Below are 20,929 nucleotides of genomic sequence, written 5' to 3' on the forward strand. Positions count from 1 at the left end.
TGGTTGGGAATCACAAGCCTAGGTCATCTCCTTGTTGTGTAAAATACTGTGAAATCTTCCACAAGTGAGCATCATCTTTAGACCCAAGTACCTGTAAATTAATTATAAAAATGTCACATTTTTCAAATAGTATATTTTCATTCATAAATGCAGTCTGCAACAGTTCCAGTGTAACATAATTTGGTGCTACAGGTGGCCAAAATCTCCCGTTTTTCCATCTGTTTTCTATCGGCTTTAGTGTAATTCTCACCATTGTAAATCATGCATGTCCTCAAAACTAAATATTTGTTTCCAAACATGTTAGAAGAGCATGATTTATTAAACGACCAAAGGCACAACAAAACAGAAGAAACGACTGAAAAAGGATTCAAGGGCGCCTCTTGCCCTGTCCGTCGTTTTCCCGACTTCCTCCAGTTTGGGAGCCTAGACATGGGATTTCCAGACCTGCCGGGGGGGATCCAAGTCCCCCTAAATCCCACAATGCCCCTCGCTCCCTAAATGGCCCATGAAAACAAGTGTTTTCTCAAGAGTCACTCAAACATAAAGACAAAAGGCTGCAATAGATGTAATTCAATCAAGCAGGCCAGACAGTTTTTCCAGGTGTTTGAAAGCCTGAGTTTTCATGTGACGACCTCAAGGTCAAGGACTAAGAACTGGAAATACTTCAGATACTTTTTTTCCCTTAACAGTAAAGTATATCAACCAAAACATGATGTCACTGAAGTAGAAACTGTATAAATAAATTATAAAATGTAGATAAAATCAGACCTATAATTAAAACAAGCAGGTGAGAATGTATTCGTATTACAATCAGTTTTAAAGTGTAATTACTGATGTGATTGTGTGTCAGCATGAACCCTGAATCACTGCATTATAATAATGTGCACATGTACGAGTTCTTCAGCTTGTTATTCTCTTTCCATAACTCTTGAGTCCGACGACAGCGTAACATCTCGGTGACAGCAGGGGGTCGAACAGTTGCACCAGCGCAGAGAGTGATACATCCTCCTGCAGCACACAAAGACACATGATCATAAAACAATAAGGCCCAGCATAACTGAATAAAAAACACATGGAAATAAAAAAATCTCGCTTCTCCTCCCAGTTTGGCTTGGTGTCTGCGGCTGTCTTCTGCTCTATGATGTTTTCTCTCTTTAGGTTTTCTCCACAGAATCTCCAGAGAAGAAATATCTGTGAAAATGTTGTCTAAGGTGGACTCGTGTTCACGTGAAAGAAATAGTTTGTCTTCCCTGGTAGGTAGCTGCTTGGCTGTACAGTGAAACTAATGCTAAGAGGCTGTATTTTATGTGAGAAGAATGAGAGGAACAGGAAAACCACCAGTTATTCTGGCTTCAGTCCGTGCAAGTATCATTTTAGGAGAGTCACCCCACATTTTAATACCCTAAATTAGCTCCTTTTGCTTCAAGTTAAACTGAATATAAACAATTAAAGGACAATAGATAAATCTAATGTGGTACTGCTAATATCAGATATTACTTAGATCTAATTCCCTGCTATGGAAGCTTTGCAGAGGTTTGAGATTAATGGGTTAGCAAGGTGTGTTGGACCTAAAATCAGAGTTTCCAGTGTAATGAAACTGGCGCTCTTTTAACCTGCTAGATCACCATGGAAACCGATGCTGCACGACTGGCAGTAACAAGTGCCCTCTTTCCACTAATTCCCTTCCTGATGATATTCTTTTGAGTGACACAGATTCTCAGCTGAAGGAATATTTTATATCTGCAAACCTGCTGAGCTGTGTGCTATTTCAGTAAACAAAGTCGTGCGGTGGTGCGGCAAACTGTATGCATCAAATTGCCATGGAACCCTGCATTCATTCAATTGGTGATGCAGAAAATGCAGAAATAGGTTTTTACGTGCTGCCAAGTCTTTTTAGCACTGCTGGTATTGGTGGTAATAGAGCACAGATTAGAAAATTGATTCGTCTATTGGAATTGAGCACAGAGAATATACAATCAATAGCTTTCATTTCACTTTGATTTGCCCTAAAACTGAAGTGAACGTCACAGATCCTTCATTATCGGATTGTGTCTTAAATGTAATTTTTAAATGTATGAAGTCTGAAGTTGAAAAGCTTTACTGTGCAGCTTTCACATTAGAAATAAGCAGCTGCATTGAGAGTAGGAAAATAAATATATTAACCTACACGATTAACCATTGAAGTGCTTTAGTGCCTTGTTATTTTATATAGTCTTAAAATCTCTTAATTATGACAACCTGTTCCTCTGGACTGAAGCAGGGAGCATTCCATCATACATCCGTTTCACCAGGTGGGATGGCAACAAATTAGAAATCACTAATTGCTGCATTTCTATAAGCTCAGTGCTCAGCGTGCTAACATGCTGACTATGATGATGCTATAATGGCTCATGTTCGGCAGGTATTTTGTTTACCCTGTTCATTAGTCTTCGTTTAGCCTGGACAAAGACAAAGAGGATGATGGGATTGCTATTCTTCAGGTTTTTGGGATTATTCAACTGGAGAGGCACCTGGAGTCTTTGAGGACCTCTTCTGGAAGGTTTTCACTCACTCTGCTGTTGGTTTTGTGGTGATATTTTAATAAGCAGCATAAAAAAGGACCTTGTGTATGTTCTCCTTGTCGGAAAAGGATTTATGCGGACATGTGTAGGGTTCTAGTGTTAACTCGGTAATTAGATAACACCGCATCTCAGATGATTAGCGTGGAGTAACGCAAAAATGATACAACAAGCAGTTGTAATGGTCTGCTTGCCTGTCTATACTGTTTATATGATAAATACATTTCTGTACTGCGGTATTTGGAGGAGGCAAACCATCAGGAGAACTGGAGAAATCCCTGCTCTACCACAGTCAGAGTGGAGCTCTTCCCTCCAATGCATCTTGCTTCATGCTAATCAACACAATACTGAAGGATACTGCTTCAGGTTTGTCTGTCTGTTGTGGCAATTTAATATTCTGAATTAAAATTTTCAAAGTTATCAGGATTCATTGTTTTAGAAATGTCTGCACAAAAGTCCCCTAGGTTGCTTAGTTATGAGACCAAATAACCAACATTATCATCTCTTAAAACGACCTTAGCAACTCTATTTTCTTTGGTAGTATGAGGAATAAAGTCCTTTGAGTTTGTTCCTAAAGATTTTGCTCCACAAACACATGCTTTAACCCTTCCATGTCTGTTAAACGACCCAATGTGGACGATACAGCCACACTGAAACAGAATATACATTGTTCAATAGGCGCATCACTGTTTCAACATCAGGGCCCTGAAGACTCAAAGGAAACACACCAAACTGTACACATAATCTGTGTGCATTTCTATGATTGTTTAAGACTGAACATGCTTCAGCGCACTTATCATCACATGGATCATGTTAGCATACATCCATCACCTCCTCCTTCCCCTCCTTCGCTCCTCCTCCACTGAGATCCCTCAAAGCTGACCACTGCTCTTGATGTTACATAGTTTGATTACGTGACCCTATTATGGAAGTCCATCTGACACACAATCACACGCAATCAGAACTTCAAAGCATTCGGATCGTGTGTATCTCATCACAGCGACTCAGGCTGAAGATTAGCGTGTTGTGTTTGGCTGCGGAAGCATGCAACGATAAATTGCAGGCTGGATTTAATTTAGCCGACACCTATGATTATAATACAGTGTCAGTGGTTTGAATTTAAAAAAAAAAAAAGGTTTTTAGATTTCAGCTGAGATTTCTGTGCTTTCATCACCTGAGATGTAAAATTTAAATCCCAATCAACAAGCTGTACAAGCAAAGTCCAACTGAAACACATGTGGTTCTGGTGCTTCTAGTACATTTCTGTTCACTGGTTGTATTTTTTGTTTCCGTTCCAAGTAATATTCTATGTGGATTTGAGTGGATGCTTTAATATTTAGACCTTCTGTCCTTCAGTGTGACTGATGTGTATTTTTGTTCTCAAGTACAGCCCACTGCCAAACTGAAATCATGTAGCTTTTATTTGACATCTTGATGATGAGAGTGCTCTGACTCCAGTGAATTTACCTGTTCTTTCAGGTAGCAGAGGCGATCAAGGAGGATCAGGCCTTCAATACAGGGAGCCAAGGTCACCTTCAGCTACACAAAGACATGAAAGAAAAAGATTACTTTCAATAATTTATTGTCTTTGATATCTGTGTTTTTCCACAAAGACCATCTCTCTGGAACAAAGCCGTTTCTCTTAGATTGCTCTTCATTCTGGAAACACACCGAAACCCCACTGTGACTCGTGTCTTCCCAGTAGCTCGTGGGCGATCCCCAAACACCACTTTACTGGTTTATATCATGAAAGAAAATTGGTATCCTGTTCGACACCACAATTAATGGCCTCAGAGAAAACCAGAGGCTGTTTTTCTTCCCGTGCTGTACAGTCATTGCTCCATTATTTCCCCACAGACTCATTTGATGGTGTGTAATTCATTGGCATTTAACGGGAATGAAAATGTTCGACAGAGTTGAAACAGGTTGATGTGGTGGAAGCAGCACCATGGGATGAGATATAAAGATGCCACCAAGGTAGTAACCATGGAGTCAACATTAGGGGGATCTAGTGTGACTCACCAGATGCAGACTGTGGGTATAAGCCCTTCACTCGGATAAACCTCTGGGTGAACAACCTACCACACTGAATACTTCAAGTTTGCCAAAGGTTTGCATTGCAAATTAAGGCTGACCACTATTTTTATCAGTGAATTAGACAATTTATCAGCAGTGCTTGCCTCCCTCCATGCAAATGTTGAAACAAGTCAGTCCTCTCATTGCTATTTTGAGGAAACGCCATTGCTGCTTCCTGCACTTAGCATAGTCCAGTCTAGTTTTTCGCCTAAAGCAGAACGATAATGAGGTGCAGCTAAACCATTCTGCACAGCGCTGTGGCAGCACGAAAGAACGTTTTGGCTATGCAACATTCAGAAACATTCAAATGATCGTTTTAAAAAAAACATGACAACTGACAGTGCTGTGGCCTGCTCGGTTTTCTTCTTTTCAATACATTTGAATGCAGATGTTTGACATTGATTGAGCTCACAGCTATCGAGGAATGGCTTTTACAACGGCTATGTTTTCAAGCAAATTCGAAGAAAACTGTCAAAATGTCACATTAAAACTGAAATACGAATTAAGCTTGTTTTCATTAACTGCTTTAGGGTGAATAAACTATGCTGTGTGCTTTCATAAGAAGATAGCTATGTTATCTATGGTTGAAATAAAAGGAGTAGAAAAAGTTGGAGGCTAAAGCAGCTAAAAAACACTCTGAGATTAAGTAAAAAGCAACAAAACGTTGTCTGTCACCAAGAGAAAAATGGAGGGAGGTTTATAGGACTTGTTTTAAATCGGGAAAATTCTAATTGCTCTTTGATGTTAGCTGGTATTACCAATACTGATTACCAATGTTTTGTGCTGTCTGGAGACAAAGCAGCTGATCAGTCATACGAGCTAAAATGTTTGTCTGGATATACACTAAACAAAAATATAAATGCAATACTTTTGTCTTTGCTCCTATTTTTTATGAGATGAACTCAAAGATCTAAGATGAGATAATCCATCCCACCTCACAGGTGTGCCATATCAAGATGCTGATTAGACACCATGATTAGTGCACAGGTGTGCCTTAGACTGCCCACAATAAAAGGCCACTCCGAAAGGTGCAGTTTTGTTTTATGGGGGGGGGGGGGGGGGGGGGATGCTGTCAGCATGCCAACTGCACACTCCCTCAAATCTTGCCACATCTGTGGCATTGTGCTGTGTAATAAAACTGCACCTTTCAGACTGGCCTTTTATTGTGGGCAGTCTAAGGCACACCTGTGCACTAATCATGGTGTCTAATCAGCATCTTGATATGGCACACCTGTGAGGTGGGATGGTTTATCTCAGAAAAGGAGAAGTGGTCACTGTCACAGATTTGTGAACAATATTTGAGAGAAATGGTGATATTGTGTATGTGGAAAAGTTTTAGGTCTTTGAGTTCATCTCATAAAAATGGGAGCAAAAAAAAAGTGTTGCATTTATATTTTTGTTGAGTGTATGTACACAGAAAAGGTCATTCAGTCTCACATTGCACACATTAACTCTTTTTCAAGAAAGTAAAAAAAAGACACCTCAAGCAAGAATAAAACTTTTGAGCTGCATTGAAAATATGACACATGCATAAAAGTATATCAGGAAACACAGCTACTATACTAGGGAGGTATTTTGAGCCTATCTATAAATCAGGGGGCAATGCGTCTCCCCCATTTAATTACAACCCTCGATGCTGCACTCAGACGGGTGTTTCAGATTTTTCATATTCATTAAAACACAGTGAAGACGTACCATGTTAAAGGCATGCATCTCATCCATCCTCACGCTGTACGTGTCGTGGTAATTCTGGATGTCGCTGTCTGAAAGCTGAAGAGAGAGAGTGAGGTTACATGTCTGTGAGTCACAAGATGAATATGGAGGAAAGTGTGAGGAAGATCTGAAGTGGAAGAAGAAACAGAAAATGGTTTATGGTGTTCAGGAGTTGTGGGAAACATAAAACAGACAGAAAATACGTCATCTCCATTCCCATGATTACACCGGGCAACCAGATGATAAACTTTTCAACATGCTGGTGCCTGGCAACATCCTCAACCAGGAGAGCACCTGTATAGTTTACTAAACTGACATGTAGCTGGAGGTTCTAAATAAAGAGCTGAAGCTGAGACTGGAGAAGGATGCGTGACATGTTTTCCTAACTGTATTTGGGCCATGTAGCTGTGTTTGTTTTTCTGTGCTTTCCACACTTTCTGGAAGATGCCGTAAGACGACTGTCACATTCTGCTGCTCACCTTTGATTCATCCAGCTCCAGTCTGCGTAGAGCTCGATGAACGTAGTCCACAAATGTTTTAGTCTTGGAGTACACATTCCCAACTCGCTTTTCACTGTGGAACAAACATGCATTTTTTCTTAGTTCCTGAACATCACATTTCTGCTCGGTGAAATAAACCTTCACTCTCGTGCTGTGTTTTTTTCCCTTACATCACACCTGAGCCAGCACTTCAACAGGACTAAACAATGAGGAATAGCTGCAGTTGGGGAAAACTAATGGATATTCAATGGTGATCTACTTAAGGTCATAGGGCAGCAGGGATAAGGCAATTCTGTTTTATTTATGAATCTTTGATTGTGTCTGTAGTAAGAACATTTGATAGGGGCTCATTGAATCTGCAGAATTTTGTTCTATTTTTCATTTAGGTCAGGCACATGAAATCAAAGAGATAACTTCTGTTTGACACACATAAACTGGCTGAAAATTTACATTTTTATGGGTGTAAAGCAGAAGTTATTCATGTATGGGAAGGATTACATGGCAAAGTGAACCAAAGGCAAACTGAAGTCTGAGTGGTGCTTACATATTTTAATTTGTATTACATGAGCATAAAGTCAATTTTACTAATTGATTTTTGGAGATGTTGAATTCAAGAGAGTGTTAAAATGTAAAATGCTCAATCAGAGCACAAACACAGGTTTCATAATGCTTGAAATGCATAATCCAGAACATTTATCTTTGTGCTTCATGGCATTATGCTCTGATATTTGGGCCCATATTTAGCACCTTTGTCTCACATTTCTTCAGGCAACAGCTCACCTCTTTTTAAAGAAAAGGTAGTCTCATGGCTCTAACAGGTCAGTCCATCGCTTTGGTCCAGACTGAAATAACTCAAAGCTGCTGCACAGATTGCTCTGAATGTTTATAGGAACATTCACAGTTCCCAGAGGATACATTCTGGTGACTTTAGTGATCTCCCGGCGTTTACTCAGTCGCCACCAGCAAGCTGATATTTTTGGTTGTTACTGAAGTGTCACAACAGCTATCCGGTGCATTGCTGTGAAACCTGATGCATTCATGTTCCCCTCAGGATGAATTGGAACAGCTCTGATGGTCTCACCTCTTCTCTAGCTCAGAAAGGAGGGAGGAAGGTCTTACTAGGGGGTCACTGGAAAAATATTACACTAGCTATAAAAGGAGATCATATAGAATAGCCTAAATATAATTTTCAGTTAAAGAGGCAGTTTGGAAATACAATATGTTTTTGGTATTTCATGGTTTTTGCCATTTTCCCAGGTCTAATAAAGTCCTCATGATGGGCCTTTTTTATGTATTTCGTGCAGTCTGAAGATATGTCAAGCAGCATTTTTGGCTCATTTCTCATGTGACTATGAAACAAAATATCACAATCATGGTACAGGCAGGCAGGAATTGAGCAAAACCAAGTGAGAAAACTAAAAAGAAGAGATAATGGGATCCCGTTCTTCTAAGCTTTGCCCCCACAGTGTTAGACTTTACAGACCCCAGCTTCAGTCCCATCATCAGGTCATACTCTTGATCAACACTTTGGTAACTTTTGACCAAATATCTTTGTATTTAGTGCTAAACGTAAATGTCAGAATGCTAACACTGTACATTAAAATGGCAAACATGGTTAACATGAACATCCGGGTGTTAGCAGTGACATTGTGAACACGTTGTTAGCATTTAGCTCAAACCAACACAGTCCTAAGTGCAGCCTCATGTGGCCACTGGCATGTCTGTAGTCATTTGAATAAAATACTTAAATGACTAACTGTCAACACTCTAGTCAATTAATGTTCTCTCCATTAACTAATCTTTGTTTTTCATCACTCAGGTCTAGAATTCATTAGGTCTGACTTGGCAGTGTACCAAAACCCGGTGTACCACTGAGTGCATATGACTTTTGTTCGCAAGTCGTGGTTCATTTGGAAGCCAAATAAACCAGAAATGAAAACTTTTCCTTTCTGGGTCAGAACAAAGAAAACAAACCCTCTGGACTGCTATGGAAGCCCCCATGCCTGTTCTGTTCTCCATCACTCTCATGAAATACACATGTTCCTGTACACAATGATGGAACACAAATGCTCTGGGAAAGAATTAACGTGTTGGACGCTCGCTGTGGCTTCTCATATTGAAGTCCAGATGCAAGTTCCTGTGTATTACCTTTTATAGGAGCTGTAGTGATCCCTCAAAATAACATGCAGAACTGCTCGGTAGAACAAAGACTCCATCTGGATCTGCAGGACAGGAAAAAGGTATTTATTTGACTTGATTTAACGCAGTTTATGGCATTTCTCACATTAAAAGTCTCTTATTCCCTTCACCCAGCGTGTTTACCAACGCTTGATGAATATTTCTGACACTTTTTAAACTTAATGCAACACTAGCAAGCAATCAAGCCTGTTTTTAGATTCAGACCCTGCTCCAGCAAGTAATCAATCTTCCCGTGATTGCATTAATATTTATAAACATTCCATATTAATGGCTGCGGGTTTCGTGTAACAGCTTTGGCCCGGAGCCTCTGAGCTCCACATTTCAAATAAATACACTGTAGTCAATCACAGACTTAAAACAATAGCAGAATTATTAGGCCGACTGTTTGAATGCATGCAGGAGATCTGTGATGAAGATAACGCAGTTCTGGGTGATTGTCGACGTCCATATTTGTGGTTTGAAATATGTTGATGAATTTGTTTTGATGAGAAAGACATTCAATTCTCATTCTTGTGCAATGATAACTTCTACTTTATGGTATTTATTAAAATTTGTATGCATATCTTACTCACCCCTTGGCCAAGTGAAACTCTCTCCAGTGCCTGTTTTTTTTTTTTTTTTTTTTTTTTAAGAAAAATGGCAAAGCGTTAAGACAGAGTGTTTCATGGAAATAAAATGAGCTGCAGACACAGAAGAAAAAAATATTCCGGGCACTCTTTTCAAAACTATTCATCCACATTCCCTGCTTACACTCAGGAGCCAAAACATTAGAACCAGCCCTGCCCTAAACCGTGTTGCCTCTTTGTGTGCCGCCAAAGCAAGTATGACTCAGTGACGCCGCCTCTGAAATAGCAATAGGCTGATGAATCGGTCGGTCAGTGAAATGCCATTTTGAGATTGTCTGCGTCGCCTGATTACCAGGGGGACGGCTAACGGGGGCTACACTGGGTCGGTCCACACCGGCTGCAGGGGCCTGATTAGCTACCGCAGCTAATGGGTCATTTTCCACGGTGCAGAGCCGCACTTCCAATTCAGTAAGCCTCACCTCCAGTGCTGTGAAAAGACTACATTTATTACAGATGCCATTATCGCTAAAGGAGTCAAAGGAAAATCTAAACATGTGGCAAACTGAGCAGGAGAAGCAGAGGGAGCAACTGGTAATAGATGCCGTTGTTAGAGGCCGTAAAACAACATTTTTCGTCCATACGGTGTGTTTTAAATAATAGAGCTGTTTGATTTCCTGTGGATATTTGTGCAGTCGACTGTAGATAGACTGAGATGTTTGTTTATCTTCAGCAATTTTGTGTTTCATTTATTACTCATAATAAATTAATGCATTTTATCAGACATACAAACAAAGAACAACATTCCATCGTTGCTCTAAAGATCCTAAAATTTGCTCATATCTTTCCATCTGTCCGATTCTCTCATATCCAACGCACTGTTCACTTACCATCCAGTGCATCCCACATCTTAGCATTCAGCACTGTAATGAGATAATCAACACTATCTGCTCCATCAGTGGGTGGTCAAAATTGTTTTGGCCCATCAGTGTACAACCTACTTAACTGTCGGTTAGAGGTTGTTGCAACAAAACCATCTCTGACAACACAGATTTTTTTTGTATCATCCAAGCTCACCAAGCACGCCGACATCCTGGCATTCCTGCCACAGAACCAGGACTGGTCGCGGAGATACTGACTCAGAGGGAAGCCACACAAGCCGTGCGAACACTCTGTGGAGGGAACACACAGTGGAAACAGAAGAAAAAAGGACTGAACAGTTTGGTCGATTGGGACTGAGAGGTGAGGCGGTGTTTTAGATTATCTGAAATGGGTTTGAACAGCTATTGAAATAACCTGGTTCCAGTTTGCCTGAGTTTTCTTATTCCAGTTTACTGTAGATATACTGTCTGTTCATTAAATCTGAAAAGAGGGGGAACAACCAGTCAACCATGAGGTAATCCTACCCTAAACATATTGTCTATTTTCCCCTAAGTGGGACCATCACTGACAAAATGAGCATCATGTTGTATTCATAAAGTGTTGAAATTACCTTTTGAGTCCATAAACACATTAGTAAAAAGTTTGATGAGGCAACAAATCAAGTGAGAAAAACCACCTTTTTCCCCTCGACTTCTATACAATCAGACTTCGCAACCAGAGTAGTCGCCCCCTGCTGGTTGTTAAATGCAAGTTTAAGATCCTTTGGCATTGGTTTCACTTATCAGACAGTATCTTTGATATACAGTTGCTGCTATAACCTTGCAACCGGTTATCTTAGTTTAGCATATAAAGTGAAACAGCAACACATTCATTGCAATAACATTCATTTTGATGAATTTTTATCATTTGTACAGTTTAACAAATGACACATATTAATAATCAGATTTAGGGATGCTGCTAGCCATATGTTTCCCCCTGTTGTGCAACCCGAAGTTAGCCATATAAGGCCTGTGGGTTCATATTTATCATATACATGAAAGTAGCTCATCTTCTCATCTAACTCTCAGCAGGAAATCACACCAGAGAATTTCCCAAAATGTCAATCATTGCCATTAACGAACAATACAAAGAAAAATCAAAGTAAATATTTAAATATTTTTGCCTCACAGTGTCACAGTTACTGACCTCTGATTACTGGTATGAGAAAAAACAGCAACGTGATTCACATATTTCTAACCATAGCGGTTCTTAGCGCTCACAAACACACACAGACTCCCAATGGGAGGGTACTGAGTGTGTCTACTTGACAGCCTGCCATCCTTTTCATGTCATTTCTAAAAGGGTCAATGGCTGAGGCCAAAGAACAGTGAATCCAGAGGGATACAGTCAAAGGAAGCACTAATAACATGTGCAGCTGTGGATGGTTGGGCTCTCTGGGCACGCTAACATGTTAGCAGTCGCATTAGCTTCACTTCTCCCTGGCACATGGCTGCTGACACGGAGGCAATTGAAGCAGACAAGCCTTTCCTCTGCCTGAAGAGCAGATTACAGTGCGTACACAGAGCTGTTTATAGAGGCCAGACTAGTGCTGGCCAAAGAGCTCACATCTGAAGTGGCCATGTAAATACACTAAAAGTCAGATAGACAAATATTTCTCATATCCTTGTGTGATTGGACACATAGACTCAGAAATACGCTGGTTTTAGGTCTTAGACGCCTGTTTGTGCTCATCTCTGTTGCTGTTGTTAGTAAATAGAATGAATTTAGACTCATGAATTACAAGACATGGATGCTGCACTTAAGGAATTGGCAGATGATATAAATGTATAACTGCCTTCTTTCAGCTCTTCAGCTCCTTTTAGGGTGAGACAGGCCACCACAGGAGCTGGCCTGCAGCCCAGACGGCACTGTAAGGCCAACAGGGGAGTGAAAGAGAGCGCAAGTGAAGGCCTTTGTTCGTTTCTTTAAAAGATCAGGCCCGAGAAACCAATGCAGAGAGGAGTGTTTTCAATCAGCTGTCATGATATCATTTTCCTTGGCTGACGCTGCGATGGGCCCCGATGACGTGAGAGTCGAAGGTCACGCCGTTAACAAGCGATGACGCGATAGTGTATCAACTGTAGCGAAGGTTCTCTCTTGTAGATATGCAGAGGCTACAGTCATAGCATGAAGACACATGTAGACGATTTCATACCTCGTAAACCGCGAGAGTGAAGGAATATCTGAAACAGGGATGATATCAGTCTATGATCCTGCGCTTTGGCACCTGCGTTGCTGTCAACTTGAAGAAACAGCAGAGAATGACAAACAGCCTCTTCAATGTGGAAGTTCAGCTTGTTAAACAGTAAAGATGAAATACTGCATGCTAGCTGCAGAATCAGTCTCTATCTAATGATTCTAAATAAAAAGGTAAAAAAATAATCTAATTTTCAGCGGCCTTAAACAGTCATCCTAAATCCATAAATCCACTCTAATGATTCTAACAGGGGGGGTTTTGAGCTCAACTCAATTTCCAGAAGGCTAACTTGGCCGAGCCGCCAGACTCTCAGCGGAACATTTGACTTGTTTACTATAAAATATGATTATAAGTGTTTATGTCGTTTTATGTGGAAAGACGATATTTCAGTTCAGATAGGATCGGAGCGATAAAGTGGACGTTGCAGGTGTCTGAGATGGGATCATGGGAAAAAGAAAGAGAAGGGCAGGAAAAAAAATAACACTGAGAGCTCTGTGAACAACAGAAACAAAAAAAGTGTGGATGTGGAGAATGTACTTTCCAACACACAAAAACACTTTGTATTGCTGGTTGAGTCAATGCCAGTGTTTGGTGTGTTTGTGTTTGTGTGTGTGTCTGTGGTTACCCCGTCTAACAGGGTCAAACTCTTCAGACAGCAGGTGATAGCAGCAGCCCACACTGCAGACTGCGGAGAGCTCCGGCTTCGCCACAAACATCCTCAGCGTGCTCGGCGCCAAGTCGCCACACGTGTGCAGGCCGACCACGACGGCGTCCTGGAGTTTGGAGAAATCAGACAGAACAGAAACAGAGGTGGAAAGGAGGGCTGGGGATCAATGGGAAAATTTATCGATGATGACGTGCTGCAGCGTTGGCACTAACTCACATCCCACACTCGCTCCAGTAATGCAAACTCCAGCCGTTGGGACTGACTTGTAATTTTAGGAGCTGCTGTGGGAATCTTTGCCACTACACTGTATAGATTCCCTCCTAGCTGCACCACAACCCAACACACATTGTTCTGTTTCTGTCTCTCCTTCTGCTCACCTCCAGCTCGTTGATGAGCTCTCGGAGCTCTGTTTCCGCAGTAACGTAAGATGTGAGTGGTGAAAACACAGCGCCGGTGCTGTCTGTTCTCCTCTGAGCTTTCCTCTCCAGGTTCTCCCTCTTCCTCCTCTCTCTCTCCTCAGCGCTGAGTTGACTTGGGGGAACTCTGGGAGCCTGAATCACATCCAGCGATAGGGCACTGAGGAATAGCTCCTCTGTTTCTGGGTTTAGCTCTGAACGCCTTTCCGCTGCCGGGTTGACATCTGACGAGCCGATTAACACCTCCTCCCGTGACTCATTTCCTGCCCCGACACCATATAAAACATCATCATCTCCGTTCAGCCCAGGTTTTATTTCTGCCGACTCCTCCTGAGGTGAATGTGTGGCCTCGACTTGTGTCTCTGCTGCTTTGGTGTGTTTCTGGTACGCCCTGGAGAACTTCTTCAGCTTCCTGTTCCTCTCCTGAGCACCATGAGTGTTAGTGCTGGAGGAGTCGATGCCATACACCCGAAGGTTGTACTGAAGAGACAGGAAGGAGCTCAAGTAGCCTTTGCCTGAGCCCACATCTATCACCTGGGTGATGAAAAGGGAAATAGACCTTAAGAGTTGCTTTGCACAGCAGCTATGAGCAAGAAAAGTCAGTGAAGTGTCTCCTAAATGTTCCTCTACCTGCTGGACTCCACAGTGATGGGCCAAACTAGCCACGACCTCAGACATGGACTGGACTTCATGGGATTTCTTCAAGTTCATGAACTCATCTGGCTCCAGATCAGCACCTGGGTTTGACGCAAGTATCCATGTTTTCTAAGGAACACTCAAAACTCAATGTCACATTCGCTCACGGTGTACATTACAAAGGCTATAAATCAAACCCATGACAACATCCCCAGTTATGGTTCCTGAACAATCCTTGACTGGTTTCCTTTTCTCAGCATGAAACAAAGCGAGCGGAGCGTTCATTCTCCCCTACCTGTCCCTGCTGGTGGGATGCCAGAGTGGGGCCTGTTCTCTTTGAGGTCCTGCAGTAGCTCATCCCTGCTCATGCAGACTCCAAGGCCAGGCAGAGAGTGAGCTTTGGCCGCCTGCAAAAGTTCACGAATATCAACCAGCCGGTTGGAATCACGGCAAAACCCGAACGTGGTCCGGGAAGGCTCTGTTTAAGGAGACAGATATCGAAACTTAGGCAAAGCTGCACAAAACTGAGTTGATTTTTAGGTTAATCTAAGTAATTAGTTCGCTTTTTTCTTTTTCCTTTAACTTTACTTTGGCTTAACACTGTCATCCCACTACAAAGGAGGTGAATGCGATATCGTTTGCACTACTTTCAGCACTGAAGAATCATATTTTAAAGCTGCTTTCCAGAAACAATATCCCTGCGACATTTGGATAGTCCACAGATCTCACCACTGTGACTGTGTTTTCATTGGAACCGCTTTCTACCAAATCTGAGTGCCCAAAAAAACTGTTTCTGTGTCCTGAAAAAATAAATGAAATCAAAAATGTGGCAAACAATGCCAAAATATGCTGCTGGGTTTGATGACGCTCGAGGTACAGAATGTTTGTCTTCGCAATTTGGGAGACCCTTTACATTAGATAATTTTAAAGTCATCATCCATTCAAAATATTTGATCACGAAGATTAGAAGTGTACTTAATTAAAACAGCCATTGCCAAGCTGTGAAAACCCCCTTTATCTGGTGTTTATCCTTTCCAGGGTTATTCCTGGATGGAAGAATTCTTGGCGCCCGCCGAAAGACGTTCAAGCCAGCGCCAAAGGAAAAGCATCAGCGTCAAAATGATAAGGACGGAAAATACGCTTTGTTAATGGGGGTTTCATTTACTTAAGCTCAATAGAAGTGGTTAAAAATAACAGGAAAATGCATACATTTCTGTCAAATAAGATAACAGATTGGTTTACTGTACATGGATCCAATATGCTTAATGTCATGTCCAGCTACTTCCCAAAGGCTCATTCTGAGTCCCTGCTCTCTATTTGTAACGAGAAATTCTAAGTGTTGGTCGAAAATTCATCAAAACTTTAACAAATCTCCCTTTCACTACCTGCCAATTCCATTTTTGAATATTTCATACAATATTAGGTCAAATGCCGTGCACAAACCTTCCAAAGTAACATCTTCAGAAAGCTTGTTTGGTCCAACTACCATATCACTGCATAAATGTATTTAATTTGTTATCATGTATGACAAGAAAAAGCCGAAGATTCTCACATTGTGGAAAGAGAGGCAGCCCTCAAGAGGTCTGGATTGAAATAATATAAGGCCCTAATCAGAATTTTGTAACTCTGTTACGTGCAGCCCAATAAAAGAAAACATCAACCTAAACAAAAAGAAGTGTTTCAGTTATTTATCAGCATTTTTTGCGTGCAATTTTTTAAGTTGCTCTTACTTAAACTGCGACAATAATGTTACATAGCACATGCAATTAGTTTTTTAAATAGATTTTTTGGTTTAAGGTTTGATTATTGCCAGTCAGTTTAGAATTTATGGACTGAAACGAAATTACAAATGAAAAGATAACATGTATAATATTAATAACAACAACAACAACAACAACAACAATAATAATATCAGAACTTCTTCCGGGTTAGCGTCTTAACCCAATTCCCCCTCACGTTTGTAGGACTATTAAAGGAAGTTTGCACTATTTGAATTAAAGACTTATAACCTATCAACAGGATACTAGTACACTTTTAAAATATAGAACTCTCTAAATGTTCCTGTGTTGTTGTTGGTGGTGGTTCTCTACCGGTTCCTACGTGCTGCGGCTCCCCCTGCTGCTCGCTGCGGCTCACGGCTAACAGAACCTCCTCCGGCCGCAGCGCCATGAAGCGACTCCACACATCCTGAGTATAAAAGTCCACCGTGTGAGCGTTTGCGATGTCTAGTGTCCTAGAAAGAAACCGCTTCACTTCGTCTATCCGTCGGTGAATTTCCGTGAGGCTGAACGAGGAGGGTTTCATGTTGAAAAAGCTCTCTGAGGAGGAACTGAGTGAAACATGCAAGTCGAGTAGTGGAGAGGAACGGCAAGGCAGGAGCAATCGAAAAAAAATGCTCGATGATTTACAGGATTTATTTATTTATTGTTTTTGTTTTTAAATATATGTATGAAAACATAAACACGACATGCAAATAGTATTCTTTTCTAATTTACATAACAATTTAAATTTCTCTTAGAATAATAATTTTATTAATAATAACACAAATTGGGGTATATTCAACAGCCAAGTGTCAGGAAATCTGAAAAATATTATGTAAAGAAGGACATTCAGAGGAAACTGAAACTCAATATAGTCAGGTCAGGTTTAACAATAAACTTACGATAAGCTTTGTTCTCAATTCCTAGGAACAGTTAAAAGATCATAAGTAAGTAGCAGTAATATGATACGAAAAGGCAAGAGCAGTACCTCACAAAACGCATTCAAAGTAATACATAATTTCTTAAAATCTATCCTAAAACATACAGGAGACTGTAAACATGTTTTACCAAACGTGGTGTGATCATATTTTTTGGTTCTGGTTAAAAGTCTGGCAGTTGAGTTTTATTATTTTCTATTTTAATAATTACAAAATGTTTCAGTTTTGCCAATTGTGCAGAAAACATTCTTGAGCTGTTTAAAGGGTGACAAATTCTTGACCACTGAGTTAATCCATATCCTACTGAACAGTGATTTTAAAGGACAAAGATCACCTGGCATGAACACTACTCAAACACTACATTAATCAGTTACATTATAGGCCACTTTATTCAAATGACACAGATGACAAGAGAAAGACCAGAACGACCTGTTGCCATGCTGGATGCTGTTAGGGCCATAGCCAAGCACTGAAATGTCCAAAACCCCACTCGTCTTTAAATTAATTTCACACAGCATGGTATGACACACAGTCTGCCACATGATAGACTGGAAGGATGTATCTGATGGTGTGATTTTTTTCCTGAAAATGTCCGCCAACTTCACCAAGCCCTTCAGAAAGGATTAATCAAGAGAAATTAATGAAATGTTACATACTGTATTTGGATTTGTTTCTTTATTATGAATCAAATTAAGCATATTACAGATACAAGAAGGGCCTTTAAAGTATATCAAAAATATTACATTTCATCAACAACCAAAAACACTGGTGAGGGCCCATATGATTACCAAGAATAAAATTGAAAGTAATCAAAAATGCTTATTTGGTAACTTGACAAGTTGTTCAAAAAATAAGTTGGAAATTACTTACTTAAGCAATTTGACCTCTATAAATCAGCTGTGTTGGGAATTTACACATTACTTCTTGTTAAATCAACCGACTCAGAAATTAGCATGTTGTGAGATTGCGCGTTCCGTAATCGATTTTCGTGTCTGACTTGTGTACGCCATCACCCGGCGTCCGTAAAGACACGGCATGCTGCCTGAAGACGCAGCAAGCCTGTAAACATCACAGGTTTCACGTTGAGACAGAGCTGAAATGGCTCCGACAGATCAAAAAATCAAGAATAAGAAGTTTACAGCGAAAGATGGCAACCTAAAGAAATCAAAAAATACTGGACAGAGTGTGAAAAAGAAGAGAAAATGGATTCCCGAGCACAAAATGTTCGACGGCAGCGTTAAGGAAGGTGGGTTTTTGACTTAGCTAACACATGAGCTGCTCTGTTAAAGTAATAAGGAGCAGTACTTAGATTATTTCTAAGTGTTTGGTTAATTTTAAACAGTCGATACACGTGTAAATGTTTTTTTTTTGTCCAGATAAACTTGAGTTTTGTCTCAAGTAATAATACAACTCGATAATTCATCTGGTTTTCCTACCTAAGATTTTAGTCTTGTTCTCCAAGAAGTACTACACATAAGTGATCCTATGAGCTTGTTATTAAATGACTTTCCTTTATTTTCTCTCTTCAGGTCAAGGGTTTGCTTTCAAGAGGAAGCAGAGAGTCAAACATGAGTACAACAAGCTACTGCGAAGAGAGAAGAAGAAGAACTCTGAGTCCAAAATGCTGTATAAGGAGGAGTATCCAGAACACCTGCGGCATCTGTACATGGCTGAGGCAGAGAAACTGAAGAATGAAGCCTGGGCGAACAGAGTGAACAGGAGTAAGCTGAGGATGAAAGGACAGGAGAAAGAAGTAGCTGAAAATGAAGCTGCTGCACAGCCGACTGAAGCCGCTGATGCTGGAGTTAGTGGTGGATCTGAGCTGACAGATTCCGTGTCGGCTAACCCAGAACCAACGAAAGCTTCAGAGAAAGAAAGGTGAGTCTCTGGACACAGAGCCTTAACAGATAAATAAGAAATATTTTAGATTGTATGTGTCTGTGTAAAGAAGTGGAGATGGGGAACTATTTCTTGATGCCAGAAAGTTATAATCAGGAGTAATTAATGTAAACATGTTGAGAAAATCTGGTGTCAGCTGATTTTAATTGCTGTTGTGAGATAAATACAATGTCAAATTGTTCTGCATAGATTCACAAAGTCGTTTATTTTTTATTTATTTATTTTTTCATCTATCTTTTTAATTCACCAACGGTTTTGAAACTGTCAAAAGACACAAAAATTCCGAAACATTTTGAAATGTTCAGATAATCTCTGAAAGCCTTTAATTTAAGAGAGATATTAGTAATAATTTCATCAACTGTATTTTTCCTCAGCTTTCCGTTTCAAACTGTTTGAGAGTCATGATGTAACTGCTGCTGTTATGTTTTTTTCCCAGTATTCCGATGAGCAACCGCATGAGGAAAAAGCTGCAGAAGCAGACATCCTACCAGAAGACGAAAGAAGATTTTGAGAGAATCAAAGAAAAACGGAGAAAGAAGAAGGAGGTGAAGTGTTCATTTTTAATTTGCTGTTCCAGTGGTTTCTCAAATGAATATCTGTTGTCTGTAGTTATCTCACAAAGAGGTGACATGATAGAGGTTGAGCCTACAATGAAACTGTGTAAAGGTCCTTGCATTTGCAGCATTACGATGTGGGTCTATGGTGACATTCATGCATAAAATCACAAGCTGCACTCAGTTAATGGAGCATGTTCCATCACCTAGAAGTATTTGATTTTTGACGGTGCTTTAATTCTCATGAATAGTTTTCAGTTCTAGTTGACAGATGGGGCCCAGATATTTATTATCAACACTCACATGGCTTATGTAAATAACTCTCCACTGCTCTCACAGATCCATGCTTTGTTTAATGTGTCACCTCCTCCCACTGGCAAATGTTTTTTTCCCCTCCACTTAAGAGACATGTTCCATCTGTTTGTCATCACTTGTTGGCAGCCTACACCCCGCTTATAGGATAGAAGCAAACCCACTGTTTGGATCTGTGATGAATGAGGTTCAGAAAGACACTTGCAATTACCACTTATTGCCACAGGTGCCACCAAAGAGAGGGAAGTGGAAATCTCAGAGATTGCCACTAAATTATTGTCTGGCTTGTTGGCTTTTTGTATTTATTTTACCTTTCCATCTGAATTGCAGGAGTACCTGAAGAACAAACAGCAGAGAGAAGAAGCCATTCAGAGGTACAAACAGAAAAAGATGGAGACGTATCAGATGCTGAGCAAAAAGACTAAGAAAGGACAGCCAAATCTGAACCTCCAAATGGAGTATTTACTTCAGAAGATCCAAGAAACTGGGAAATCCTGAATCCGTGGTGGAAAATGCTGTTTGAAAACCTAATGAGATGCATCAGGATTGCGGCTTTCCTGTGATAATCTGACACCAAGCTTTTACATCTATAATGTGATTTTGTGGCATTGTGTTAAAAAGCTCACACAGCGGGTCATTTTAATCACAGACCACAAGATGGCATCGTAACATATGAAGAGACGGGAAAGCAGGCTGATGTATTTTTTATGAATAAATGTATCAATTCTTGCAAAGTGATTTTATTTTGAAATGAATAAATACAACTAAAAGCACATGGAAATGACACAAACAAATATTTACGTAACAGCCAAATTTTATTTTAACCCTTAGAAATGCTTATAAATTTGTAATTCGGTTTTGATGTTAATATGCAAGCAACTACCTTCTAATAAAACCGTCAGTAAGACATTAACACTCAAGATCCACATGAGGTGTTCGGCCTGCTGTCATCGTAGTAAAAACACCGATAAAGAGGGTTCACTCTGCAGCCCTCTCTGTGGCAGCAGCGGGTGGACTCGG

General features: G+C 40.5%; 2 protein-coding genes across 2 annotated transcripts; one reads left to right on the plus strand and one right to left on the minus strand.

The window, feature by feature from the left end:
* Positions 1-300: 300 nt before the first annotated feature.
* On the minus strand, positions 301-16,837 carry mettl25 (methyltransferase like 25). Its single transcript, XM_022206723.2, has 12 exons — positions 16,537-16,837; positions 14,742-14,924; positions 14,441-14,547; positions 13,772-14,344; positions 13,353-13,500; positions 10,687-10,781; positions 9,619-9,648; positions 8,996-9,069; positions 6,827-6,920; positions 6,330-6,404; positions 4,026-4,097; positions 301-1,008 (listed from the first exon to the last, which is right to left on the minus strand). The coding sequence occupies exons 1-12, from the start codon at positions 16,748-16,750 to the stop codon at positions 901-903; spliced, it is 1,773 nt and encodes a 590-aa protein (XP_022062415.2). The 5' UTR covers positions 16,751-16,837; the 3' UTR covers positions 301-900.
* Positions 16,838-18,140: 1,303 nt separating this feature from the next.
* ccdc59 (coiled-coil domain containing 59) lies at positions 18,141-20,682 on the plus strand. The gene is made up of 4 exons (XM_022206724.2): positions 18,141-18,390; positions 18,674-19,022; positions 19,480-19,588; positions 20,240-20,682. Exons 1-4 carry the CDS (start codon positions 18,243-18,245, stop codon positions 20,405-20,407), a joined length of 774 nt encoding a protein of 257 aa, XP_022062416.1. The 5' UTR covers positions 18,141-18,242; the 3' UTR covers positions 20,408-20,682.
* The last annotated feature ends 247 nt before the right edge of the window (positions 20,683-20,929 follow it).

Source organism: Acanthochromis polyacanthus, chromosome 1 (assembly GCF_021347895.1).
Source record: "Acanthochromis polyacanthus isolate Apoly-LR-REF ecotype Palm Island chromosome 1, KAUST_Apoly_ChrSc, whole genome shotgun sequence".
Lineage (NCBI taxonomy): Eukaryota > Metazoa > Chordata > Actinopteri > Pomacentridae > Acanthochromis > Acanthochromis polyacanthus.